The sequence below is a fragment of the Lissotriton vulgaris genome, chromosome 12, assembly GCF_964263255.1.
Source record: "Lissotriton vulgaris chromosome 12, aLisVul1.2, whole genome shotgun sequence".
In the NCBI taxonomy this organism is placed as follows: domain Eukaryota; kingdom Metazoa; phylum Chordata; class Amphibia; order Caudata; family Salamandridae; genus Lissotriton; species Lissotriton vulgaris.
Genome location: NC_141700.1, coordinates 463,849,574 through 463,863,007, shown reverse-complemented (window position 1 = coordinate 463,863,007; position 13,434 = coordinate 463,849,574). Strand labels below are relative to the sequence as shown.

Here is a 13,434-nt window from a genome sequence, read left to right as displayed (position 1 = left end):
TCAATGTGGTAATAGCGCAGTTCATGTGCTATCCTTTGATCCTATCCTCAGTGATGATCTAAAATGACTTACTTGAAAGGTGTTATTTTCTTTTGATTGGCTTTGACATTCCTCTATTAGAGTCAGTTAGGTTCAGGTTTTATCGGTTCTTCAGCCCTTTCATACAGTTCACTATGACTCTGTGGTGGTTCGCGTTGCTCCGGAATTCATACTTACAGTGCCTTCAGAATTTCTTTCGGAACGAGCCTGTTAATTTAAAGGCATCTTTTCCTTCACCACTATCAACAAATGGGTTTTGCATACACTTGATATTAGGAGAAGTTTCAAATGTTCTATTTACATGCGATAGTTCGATTTCGCAGATCCTATCAATTAGTTTTAACTAGGGTACGATTAGTTAAAACCCAACATGATCTTGGCGAACAGTTGCATTATGGATCTCTGCTTCGATCGATTTTTTGCCATGCACAAGTTAAACAGCTTTGCTAGTAACCCCTAGAGCGCACTCTGCCAGAGCACTTTCTTCCTCAACTGCTTTGTTTGCTGGAGTTCTTCTCCAGCACATCGGCAGAGCGACAACCTAGGTTAGCAGGCATGCTTTCACCAATCACTACTGTTGGTTGCAGCCAGTGAGACCGATGTTTACATGTGTCAAGCAGTTCTATGTAATCTTTTCAACTAAGGTGAGCCTCTGTTCCCACCTCCTTTTTTCCTGCAGTCAGACGCTTATGATACCGTTTTCAGTGTGAACATTCTTCACTAGATGCATTTTATCATGCTTCGGGCTATGTTAATGCATTTTATATATTTCATGATAATGTGCACAGTTTTACAAGCTGGGTTACTATGGCGTCTGCCTAGCAAGGATAATTACTGCTATCTACTCTGATTCAGACATGTGAATCTATGAAAGACACCCCTAATACTGGAGAAGAACAATAGTTACTTACCTGTAAACAGGTGGTTCTCCAGTATTGGTGTCTTTCATAGATTCACATGCACCCGCCCACCTCCCCTTCAGAGGCTCTTAGGATACATTGGTTTACTATCACTCCGTGCGAGAAAATCTGACAGCCTGAGCCTCTGGAGAGAACCTTCTGGTGGGTGCTGTCGCCTGATTGGCTGCAGTTTGGGCTATACAAAATGACAGGGATGGTCACTAATGTGGAAGTTTTTTCTACTGTAGCTGGGGCTACTTTACTTCCTGGTTTAGTATAACTGGTATTTGCTATATATTTTTGGCATACTATTACTTTTTTATGTACCGTGGGACTCCCACTCCGACGACGGGGAATGATTCAGGCATGTGAATCTATGAAAGACACCAATACTGGAGAACCACCTGTTTACAGGTAAGTAACTATTGTTCTTCTGTGTGTTCTTCGCAACCAGCTTCCTGGGTAGACCAGTAACAAAGGACACCATTGCACAATGGATCGCTCTAACGATACAATTCTGCCACAAGCAGGCAGGGCAAGAACTATCAGAGGGGGCGCAAGCCCATTCTACCAGAAAGAAAGAAGCAACAATAGCCTTCCTGGCTAACACACCCATTCAGGACATATGCCTGGCGGCAACATGGGCTTCAGTGCACACGTTCACTAAGCACTACTGTGTGGATATACAAATGAACAAGGAAGCACAAGTAGGACAGAAAGTGCTTCAACACATATTCAACAACCAACGCTCATCTTCCACCCAGCTGCCACAAACGTAACAAACCGCTACAAAATCTATGCACAGCATAGTAAATCCAGAAAGATACATGCTGCAAAACGTATAGTTTCTTACCTGTCGGTGTAGTTTTGCAGCTTGAAGATCTTTCTGGATTCACTAGCGAACCCACCTACCTCCGCCAGAAAGATGAGGCAGGAGAAGAAGGTGGAAATACAAGGTTTAATAGACAAACAGGCACTTGAAGAGGCAAAGTGGAAAATCATTTCCTTTAAGGAAGTACTTGAAACCATTGGCAAGGATTCACGAACAGAACACACAAAAAAATCCGAAGATGGCGCCCAAAGGTGGGAGCTTCTGCAGGAAGTATTCCGACGTCACAGGAAGTACACCAGAAGGTGGGACATCGACGACCACCTGGGCTACGAAAAAAAAAAGAAAGAAAAGACTATGATTCCGGACCCAACCACTAGACCGCGGAATAATGCACAGCATAGTGAATCCAGAAAGTTCTTCAAGCTGCAAAACTACATCGACAGGTAAGAAACTATTCGTTCTGCTCCGTGTGGCGTCCTCGGCAACGCGTATGACGTTGCGGTCACCTATATAGGCACCACCAAGGCACGCGGATGTGAGCCCTACACCTCTTTTTGCCAGACTTTTTTTGCCGTTTTGTCAAATTTGTTGAGGCATTCCCTCTAGAAGTCTGTCACAGCGCCATGTTGGTTGTCGACCCACATCTTGTGTGCTTATGGTGTCTCGAGCGCGACTAGGATTTGGCATCTTATTCGGACTGCTGGGCCATGGCGCTGAAGGCCTTGAGGGAGCGGTCCATGATGCTACATGCGGCCCAGCAGTTGACGCCACTGAGCATGACTCCTCTGCGGTCCCAGTCCTGATCAAGGAAGAGAAGGTTGCGGTACCACTCCAGGTACCCCAAGTTCTGTTTGTCGTACTCTAGGTCCACATGACACTTGGGGAAGAGGCACGAGAAGAAGACTAGGAGGACTTCGACTTCACTTTGTCTATTGAGGATTGGTGAGACGAGGGAGGAACATGGACATTCAAGGCATGGTTCTATGGAGCCAGCTTTGATTCCTCACCTCCCCTGTGTCTGGGAGCCAGAGTGACCCCCGCTCTAGTTTAGCGAGTCATTGCTATTAGTATTTGTGCTGGTCGGTGAAGCCCCATCAGGTTCCGTGCCCACGGCTCCAGCCTCTGTGCCTGTGGGGTCTCATGCATCCGATCGGGGTCCATGCCGGTCGTTCCAATGCGACCTTCCCTGGTGCTGGTCCCGAAGTCATTCCTCACTGTGCTGCCAACCCCATTCTGTTTCTCTGCGACTCAGGCGAACGTTGACTCTAGCACCAATTGAGCTCGTGTTCGTTGCCTGTATATTTTAAGAGGTTTCAGGCATGTGGGAAGGGACCTTGGACACTTAAGAGGTTAGAACAGTTAGACAATCCTGGTGAGGATTTGGACTGGTATAAGGAGGTTGCTGAGGCCAGTGGTCTGGATGCTATGGTGGTAAAGAGTGCAGCAATGGTCCTTGGCCTGGAGCTGCTCTCAGTCAAGACTAATCTCTTTACTGAAGTGTTTAAGCCTGGGGCTTCCTTATCTGAACCCCTTTTACCCTTTAATGAGGCTCGAACGATGTCCTTCTAGGTTCATGGTCCAAGCCTAGCACAGGGGCTCCTGTGAACAGGAGTATAGCATGCCGCCATCTCCCTGTACCGGGTGACCCACGTTTCTTAAGTCAACCTCCTACTCCTGAGAGCTTAGTGGTCCAAGACTCGACCTCCCACAGCGCCTTCCCTTCCCCTCCCCAGGACAGGTAATCCAAGATGCTGGATGCACCTGGGAAGAAAATGTTTTCTTCTGCTAGCCTGGCATTGCGGTCGATGAACACTGCATGCCTATTGGGCCATTTCTCACACAACTTTTGGGCTAGCTCGTGGAAATACTAGACGTGCCAGACTTTAACCTGGGCTTCACTGCCCATGTTTGCTAAACACTACTGCCTTGTGATCAGTCAGATCAGCAGGGACGGGCATTTCACCCTTTTGGTCCTGCAGGACTTTCTAGTCTAGTAATCTGTCTGCAACCAACCGCCAGGAAGTATAGATTGGGTATCTATTCAAAGCTAACTCTATAGCTAGACGTCTCTATCAGATGAATAAGTTACTTAATTTTGGTAACGCATTATTCAGTAGAGACCCTATCTGATTGCAGATTCCTTACAGACCCACCCATGCCTAATCATTCTGCGGATTCATTTAGGTTTGCTCCCTTTTCAGGGTGCTAGTTTTGACACACACTGATCAGTTCATTTCATGGCTCTGCGCTTCTGACCCTGGAAAAAGGGAAAAGTAACTGATATCCGCATACCTGATTGGCACCTGTATAGGTGACAGCAACATCATATCTGGTGCTGACGACACCATGCGAAGCAGAGCGGCGTGCAGGGGTACTGCTCAGGGAAAGGTTTCCGGATCGAGTCGGACGCCTGGGAAATTCAAAGGTAAGAAATCTGAAGCTGAATATTGTCTCTACCAGATGATGCGTTACTGAAGGTAAGTAACTTGTTCTTATGGTCCTACACATCCCATAATTGTCGCTGTGGTGAGAGCTTAGCTTTAACAGTTTGCAGCATGAGTCTTTCTGGATTCCCTATGCTGTGCATTATTCCGCGGTCTAGTGGTTGAGTCCGGAATCGTAGTCCTTTTTTTAAATTTTTTTATTTTTTTCTCGTAGCCCAGGTGGGCGTCGGTGTCCCAACTTTTGGTGTCCTTCCTGTGACGTCGGCACGCTTTCTGCGGAAGCTCCCACCCTTGGGTGCCATCTTCAGATTCTTTTTTCGGCAGTTGGGTCTGGATCGTTCCCGAGAGGGCTCCAGACATTTTTGGAGAAAGAAGACACCAAAAGCCTTTTTTGGACAAAAAAAGATTGGAAAAGACGATGAGAGACTACACCATCGAAGGGGACGACGAAGGAACAGGAGAACTTCCAGAATTTCGATGTCCATCGGAGAATGCGCGCTCAGGGGGCCCCCGGAACACAGGAGATGGACCACACACACCATTCAAATTCTACCGTAACTGCCACCACAAGTACGCGAAGAAGGACCAGCACCCGGTTTGCAACCTCTGCCTACCGGTCAACCACGAGAGCAAGGACTGCAACGCCTGCTCCGCCTTCACGCCGAAAACTCTTCGAGTTAGAGCAAGGCAGAGGATGGCCAACGCCAGCATGCAGGGCAAGGGCCAGCCACCATCCCGTCGAGACCTGGGGCTTTCAACAGACGAAGAGGACCACGTCGCCGGAGAAGAGGACTACACGGTCGTAGATACTGATAAGAAGACTCCTAAAAAGGTAGGAGACTCGACAGCCCCTAAAGCCCCGAAGGACACTCAACAGTCTGACCCAGACTTTCGAAAAAACGAGGGCAAGTCCTCGAAAGCGCAGGCGCTGAAAGCTTCGGCGTCCGCGGCTACATACAGGCCCAGCGGACCCTCAGAGAGGGACTCCCAGGCGCCGAAAGCTGGAGAACAGCAAAAGTCGATGAAAAACGTCCCCGAAAAGGAACATTCGACACCGAAAGAAAAGGACTAGAAGAGCTCTTCGGCTCCGTCAAAAGACCCGAAAGCCATCTCGGCGCCGAAAGTCGCCTTGACGCCGACCAATCCGCCGAAGAGAGCAGCCGATCCATTCGACGCCGAACGCGCCGCCGAAATGGAAAAGAAAAAGAGACGAGTCGAGGCCGAAATGGAGAACATCCTTCAGCGCAAAAGGGAATTTGACGCCAGGATGAAGGACTTCTTAATCCCGACGAAAACAAGACCACAGGTTGTCGAGATAACTGAGGAAGAGGACTACGACGTTGAAGGACAGTCGGGAAGCCCGGAGGGGCTGGAAGATCCAGAAGAAGAAGCCTCCTACTACGAGGAGGAGGGGGATGACGACCAGAGGACAATCCTGGGCTCTGCATCCTCGGAGACGCAAGACATAGAGTGGCAAGACCTCGACACGAGAGTCCAGGGGATAACATGGACACGTATCCTTCGAGACCCTCGCCACCTGATGACATTGGGGTTTACAACACAGACATCAGAAACGCAGCAACAGCCTTCGGGGTAAAATTCTACGAGGAAAAGCAGAAGACAGATTTCCTCCCAGAAACACTGCTCCCAAAACAAACTAGGAGCCAGTACCTGCCGATGTTCGACGGCGTCAAGGCACAGGGGAGAGAGGCTTTCAAGGAGCCTGCAACTTGCAAAGCCATCACACCCAGGACGGAGAAGAAGTACAAACATTCCTCCAAGGATCCGCCCTATATTCAGGGATCAGTCACGGCGGACTCCATCATTACAGCTACGGCAAGGAAGAGGGCTAACGTGCCAACAACTTCAGGGCCACCCCCAAACAGGGAAAGCAGAAGGATGGACCTGACTGGGAGAAAGATCGAACGGAATGCCGCAATGCACTGGCACATTGCAAATTCCAACGCACTGCTCAACAGGCACCAGTACCAGATCTTAAACGAACTGGGCCAGTTACTCAAACACCTACCTGAAGAACACCAGCAAAGAGCTGCGCATCTTGTGGAAGAAGGGAAAAATGTGGCAAATTCTTGCCTCAAAACTGCCCTGGACGGGGCTGACACGTCCAGCAGACTCATGATGATGGGCATCACGGAAAGAAGGCAAGCCTGGCTCAGGATTTCAGGCTTCAGCCGGAGGTGCAACACAGCATCCTGGACACCCTGTTCAACGGAGAGACACTGTTCGGTGCTCCAGTGTATGAGAAGCTCACCCAACTGAAGAAAGATAACGAGACTGCAAGATCCATGGGGGCCTTGCAATTTAGAGGAACAAAGAGGGGCACCCCGTCACGAAGACCTAACTGGAGGGGAGGAAACCAGCCAGGAACATCGCACCAGACGTTGCAGCAGTCCCACCAGACCGACCCCCAGACACAGCAAGGGCAACAAAAACAACCCTGGCAGTACCAACAAAGAGGCCAGTCCTTTCGCGGGAGAGGAAATGGACGTGGACAAAATAGAAGAGGGGGTCAACAACCCGCCTCTAAGTGACTTTGTCACGCGGCAGGTGCCCACCCATGTAAAAACTCCCAGAATGGAGCACGGATACAACAACAAGGGGGTACACGAGCTAAACATCTGCGAACATGTAACACCGGTGGGAGGAAGAATAAACCTTTTCTTCCAGGAGTGGAAAAAAATAACCACAGACAAGTGGGGTACTCAACATCATTCAGTTCGGGTACTGCATAGATTTGGAAAGGAGACCACCAAACAAAAAACCGAAAAGAAGGGCACTACCAAGGAAAGAGCTAGAACTACTTCTAGAGGAAGCAAAAGAACGCCTGCAAAAACAGGCCATCGAACCAGTACCTTACAAAGAAAGGAACAGGGGAGTGTACTCAACCTACTTCCTGGTACCAAAGGTAGACAAGACAATGAGACCCATCCTGGACCTGAGGTTCTTAAACAAGTACATAAGAATGCAAAAATTCAAGATGACGTCCCTACAAGAGGTACTTCCTCAATTACAAGGCAGAGACTTCACGGTCACCATAGACCTCAAGGATGCCTACCTGCACATCCCAATGAATAGGGGGCACAAGCATCTACTCAGATTTATCATCAACAAAGACCACTACCAGTTCACAACCCTGGCGTTCGGGCTAAAATCGGCGCCAAGGGTCTTCACAAAGTGCCTAGCAGCAGTCGCAGCACACCTAAGAAGGGAGGGGATACATGTATACCCTTACCTGGACGACTGGCTAGTAAAAGCAAGTTCATACAGAACGTGCAAGCTGCACGCACAAATAGTGACCGACACACTGATGGGCCTAGGATTCTCCATCCACTGGGGGAAATCCACAATGAAACCGGAATAAGTAAAAAAAATTCCTGGGAGCACAGATCAACACCTTACAGAACAAGGTGTTCCCCAGCGAGAAGAGAACGCTAGCGCTGCTGAAGGAGACGCAACTCTACCCGAAGGGGCGAGCTCTGACAGTGAGGAGGGCGAGCAAAGTCATGGTCATGATGGCGTCATGCATACATCTAGTGCCAAATGTACGGCTGCACATGAGACCTTTCCAAGAATGGCTACAGGAACAATGGTCACAAGCTACAGGTGGTTGGGAAGATCTAGTGGTTGTAACACTCAGTGCAAGAAGAGATAGCATGGTGGAACATGGGAAACATGAGAAGGGGGAAGCCTCTGACACCGCCAACGGTGACCATCACCACAGACGCATCCCAGAAGGGATGGGGCGCTCACATGGAAAAACTCAGAGTGAGGGGTCTGTGGACACCAGCAGATGCGGTAAAACACATAAACTACCTGGAATTAAAGACCGTCTTCCTTGCAATAAAGGCTTTCCAGACGAATTTGTACAACCAGAAAGTGTTGATCCAGACAGACAACACAACAGCGATGTTCTACATAAACCAGCAGGAGGGGGAAATCAGCCTCGCTTTCAAAATTAGCGCAAGAAATGTGGAGTTGGGCCATCCCACTCAAGATAGACCTTCTAGCCATACATCTACCAGGGAAGGACAATGTAGAAGCAGACTGGCTCAGCAGACAGACATCGGCATCCCACGAGTGGGAGCTCAATGCACAGGAAACTGAGAAGCTGTTCGGGAAGTGGGGAACACCGTCAATAGACCTGTTTGCAACACGCCAGAATGCAAAATGCCAAAACTTTGCAACCCGGGGAAGGGTCCCTGGGGAATGCCCTATGGATAAGCTGGTCGGAGACATTTGCTTACGCTTTTCCGCCGATCCCTCTGATACAGAAAGTACTCAACAAGTGCAGATTCAGCAACATGACTCTGATACTGGTCACACCGCAGTGGGCCAGGCAGACCTGGTACTCACAGATAATGGAGATGACACAGAGTGCACCCCACAGATTCTGGAGACGGAAAGACCTACTCTCCATGCAAGACGGAGAGGTGCTAGACCCAGAGAACCTCAGCCTAGTAGCATGGCTCCTGAAGACATAGAGTTTGCTCATCTGAAATTACCAGAGAGCACCCTGAGGGTACTACGGGAAGCAAGAAGACCCAGCACACGGAAGTGCTATGTGTCAAAGTGGAAGAGGTTCACACTATGGTGCAGAAAGGAAAAGCTGCACAAGAAGATGCAGAAGGACTCAACAGTGCTTAAGTACCTCACGCACCTGCTCAAGGAAAACCTGAGCTCATCCTCACTAAGGGTACACCTGGCAGCGATAGTCGCTTACACAAGAGGAAAAACAGGCAAGAGCTTCTTCACATCACAGATAGTAAAGAGATTCCTGGAAGGAGCGAAAAAGATCGCACCACCAAAGAGGGTGCCACCACCGGCATGGAACCTTAATTTAGTCCTGACGGAACTCATGAAAGAGCCTTTTGAACCAATTCATAATGCTTCCTACAAATGCTAACGATGAAAACCGCTTTCTTAGTAGCAATCACCTCACTGCGCAGGGTGAGTGAACTACAGGTGCTAACGCTGCAAGAACCCTACATCCAGATACATAATGATAGGGTGGTGATGGTAACGGACCCACACTTTATGCCAAAGGTGGTGTCAAGGTTCTACATCAATCAGACAATACAAATACCAAGTTTCTTCCAGAAACCAGCCACAAGCGCAGAAAGGGCACTGCACACTCTGGACGCCAGAAGGGCAGTCATTCACTACATAGAGAGAACTAAGGGACACATGAAAACAAAGCAGTTCTTTGTGTCCTTCGCAAACAGTTTCATGGGAAAACCAGTAACTAAAGGAACCATTGCACGATGGATCGCACAAACAATACAGTTGTGCCACAAACAAGCAGGACAGGTACTGGCAGAGGGGACATGAGCCCACTCTACCAGGAAAAAAGGAGCTACGAAAGCATTCCTAGCTAACACACCCATTCAAGACATATGCCTGGCGGCAACTTGGGCTTCAGTGCACACGTTCCTGCTTTGTGGACATACAAATGAACAAGGAAGCACAAGTGGGACAGAAAGTGCTTCAACGCATATTCAACAACCAACGCCATCTTCCACCCAGCCGCCACAAATATAACAAACCGCTACAAAGTCTATGCACAGCATAGTGAATCCAGAAAGATTCACGCTGCAAAACGAATAGTTTCTTACCTGTCGGTGTAGTTTTGCAGCTTGAAGAGCTTTCTGGATTCACTAGCGAACCCACCCGTCTCCGCCAGAAAGATGAGGCTGGAGAGAAAGGTGGTAAAAACAAAGACAAGACTGAAACAGACACTTTGGAAGTTAAAGCAGTGAATCACTTACTTGAACATTGCCATAGATTCGAACACAAAACGAGAAGAAAGAATCCGAAGATGGCGCCCAAGGGTGGGCGGCTTCCGCAGGATGCGTGCCGACGTCACAGGAAGGACACCAAAAGGTGGGACGTCGACGCCCATTTGGGCTACGAGAAAAAGAAAGAGGAAAAAAACAAAGAAAAGACTACGATTCCGGACCCAACCACTAGACCGCGGAATAATGCACAGCATAGTGAATCCAGAAAGGTCTTCAAGCTGCAAAACTACACCGACAGGTAAGAAACTATTCATTATGAATAGACCAGCTGGTTTCTCATTTAACCAAGCACTCTACATGCTCACTGTGATAAGATTTTGGCTTTATCAGTTATAACTAGACTAGTTGTTCTCTCATTTTACAAACACTGTATTTGCTATAGTGAATTGTGTGCTTTCTCTTCTCCAGCTGCAGCAATCATTCAAGTGGAAGACCAGGACACTGGTGCTATCGAGAACATTATTGTAGAAGTAAAGAAAGAACCAGGCCTGGATCCTTTGGAAGATGCACGAGCGCAACCGAATTCAGTGGAGGTTCCCAATGGGGAGCTCACACCAGAGATGATACTTAGCATGATGGACCGGTGATGTAAGATAGCAGCAATCTGTTGACAGAACTGCTTTGGGCTGCGTTTAAACGGCTCCATTGATTATTCCCCCTCAACTATAGGGATATGCATCAGGTTTCAAAACCTTTATCGCACCAAGGATGAACCTTGAAAATGGCTTCTGGTGTGATGTACAGCGGAATTTTGCAATTTTCATTTATCTTTAGGAGATCATGGACATACATATATAAGGTGGTCCGATGGGAGAACATTACGATTTTATTTGCTACATGGTGTGTTCCATTTTATGTTTATGAAATCTTAAAACACTGCACAAATCTGAGTATTTTTTGCCCACAAGAAAAGCCGACGAAGAAACCATTTAACTTTAACAAACTGCCTTTTCACATTGCCCGTTTTGCCTTTCAGTCCTTTTCTTTTTTCATTTGTTATCCCCAGTGGAGTCTTTTAATATATTTAATTGGAATTATGGCGGGCGCTAAGGTTTTAACAGTTTTCTCATGAACACAATGCCCCATGTTGACAATTTATACTAATCTGAAGCGAAGACAGTGGACCTGCTTCAATTGATACAGATGTGCAATTAAAAATTACATTTAGCGCAAGAGTCAATTGGATGGCAGTGTGCTTAATGTGCTAAATCAAGTGCACTGCAGGGCATCAGCTTGGCTTAAACTAGACATTTCGAATTTTTTAGCAATTCACCTTTTACATTTGGTCTTAGCAGCTGGAACGTGCAGAAAGTGACCTGCTGAATGCAAGTTTAGTTAGTGGTTTGTCTTTACTGATTAATTGCGGAGAACATCTTGCGATGACCAGGCTTAATTTCTTATTAGCTTTTAATCATGTTCAATTGAATAAAATGTTTGAGGGAGTGGGTAATATTTCTTCAGTGTTTTTTGAAATTCTGGTTTTGATGGCTTGTAAATGTTTCCAGAAAGACTGTCAAAGCCAATCATGTGAACGCTGGAACTGATTTAAAATCAGTCCTGACTGTCATTTGCCTCAAGCGGAACCCCAGCTGGGAGACAGTGCATTTGACTCCCAACGTAGTGGCGCAATTATGCATTTTTTTTTTATGCTCCAGTTTATGTATTTTGTTTTAATACATTTCACAGTGTGCTGGAATCGCTTCACGAGGCAGAAAGTTTGTAGTCATGGGTTGATGCTTCAGACTTTTGAATCCTGGGCAGGGTAGCTGTTATTAGGTCAGCAATTAGTTATTTTGGAATTCTTAAAAGCAGTTAGACTTTTAAAAGAAAATAATGTGAAATACCTGTATTTGAGATGTTTAAGAACATGTCACATGTCGAGCAAGAAAACCATTTAAGAATTTTATAGTCCCTGCTTGCTGATGTCAGTACGGAATTTTCTTGTATGTACTGCTTTTAAAGCATCTTTTTCAATGTAGCAAATGGACTATACATTGATGCATTTTGTACTTAGTTGTAATGTCTGATATTTTTTCATTCTTTAGTGATCAAACATAAAGATTATAACTGTTAACGAGTGACGGATTTGAGTTCAAATGAATTGTATAGCTAATAAATGCACAGGAATACCTACAGACCCACGAACTGATCTTCTGTAAGGGTTCTAGGAGTTTAAAAAATAATAGGAGAAAATGCAAAAAAAAAAGTCTTTGTGCCGATTTATCATTCATGTTAAATAAGAGACTGGTGCCTTATCAATCTCATGCTTCTAAATCACGATTAAATTCTATTTTCACCCAGCTAAGTATTTTAACACATGGGGCATGATTGTAAACTGCTTCCAGTGGTAGCAAACTCCACTAGTGCATAAATGAGGTTTTTTACACACGCTGCAGCACAGAAACCGATACCTTACGCTTCATACATTATGCCCTCTTGACTTCAGATGAAGATGACCCTGCCTTTTTTTGCTGGACCTCTCAGCAGCCTTTGACACAGTGGACCATCCCACCCTCATACCCATCCTGAAGTCGCGAGCGGGATTCACCGACAATGTCCTTAACGTCTCCCCAGATCTTTCCAACCAACACCGGTGTGTTCATATGGACAAATCCAGGTCACAAAAGATCCCCAACACTGTTGAAGTCCCCTTCTCTCCCACCTGCCCCACCCAATCCCCCCACACCCAGAGCTACATACTGTCTCCTGTCATCTTCAGCCTATACATGGATCCGCTTGGCCCTCTACTCAGATAAGTAATGTGTAACGAGGACAACCCTTTACGCCTACTGGGACCAGGGTAACTATTATATCTGTATACAAAGTGCAGTGCACACCTCACAAGGATAGGGACAGGGAGCACAAAAAGAGAGGTCCAGTACTCGCATTCCCTAGAACATATATGAAATTGAATGTTTTTCATACAAAGTGCAGTGGCCATCATTTAGTAGGTGGAAATCACACCACAAGTCAGTAACTCCAGCATTCAATGTAATGACTAATACAGTATAGAGATTATTTCTTAATTTCAACTGAAAAGGTATGACCAGGGTTTCTTTGCTGATATGTATTCTCCAAATTATCCTTAATCATCAGCGTACTATTATATACAAAGTGCAAACGATGCAGTGCTCAAGTGAGTGTAAGGGTATAAAACTGTAAATAAAAAACGCTGTACAGCAAAGGGTTATCAAGCAATTTCAAATCTCATCTGATGATGATCCAGTGATCAGGGATCAATCATTTTTCACAAACAAATGTCTTTACACTACCCAACTAATCCCTTCACGCTGGGGTTCAGTGTGATCAAGTTTATGCCTTAATTACCTTACGTAATAGAACCAGCATTTCCTTTTATAATATGTATATATTTGTGGTGTGGAACCTATAGGTGAGAAGCTGAT

The 13,434-nt window shown here is 46.5% G+C and overlaps 1 protein-coding gene across 1 annotated transcript in view; it reads left to right on the top strand.

Annotated features, from left to right (window-relative positions):
* Nucleotides 1-12,165, top strand: part of CTCF (CCCTC-binding factor) — a 713,286-nt gene extending 701,121 nt beyond the window's left edge. Inside the window, exon 12 of the mRNA XM_086945216.1 lies at nucleotides 10,439-12,165. Within this exon, the coding sequence (XP_086801342.1) occupies nucleotides 10,439-10,617 (179 nt within the window). The 3' untranslated portion in view covers nucleotides 10,618-12,165. The remainder of the gene's footprint in view (nucleotides 1-10,438) is intronic.
* Nucleotides 12,166-13,434: the final 1,269 nt, after the last annotated feature.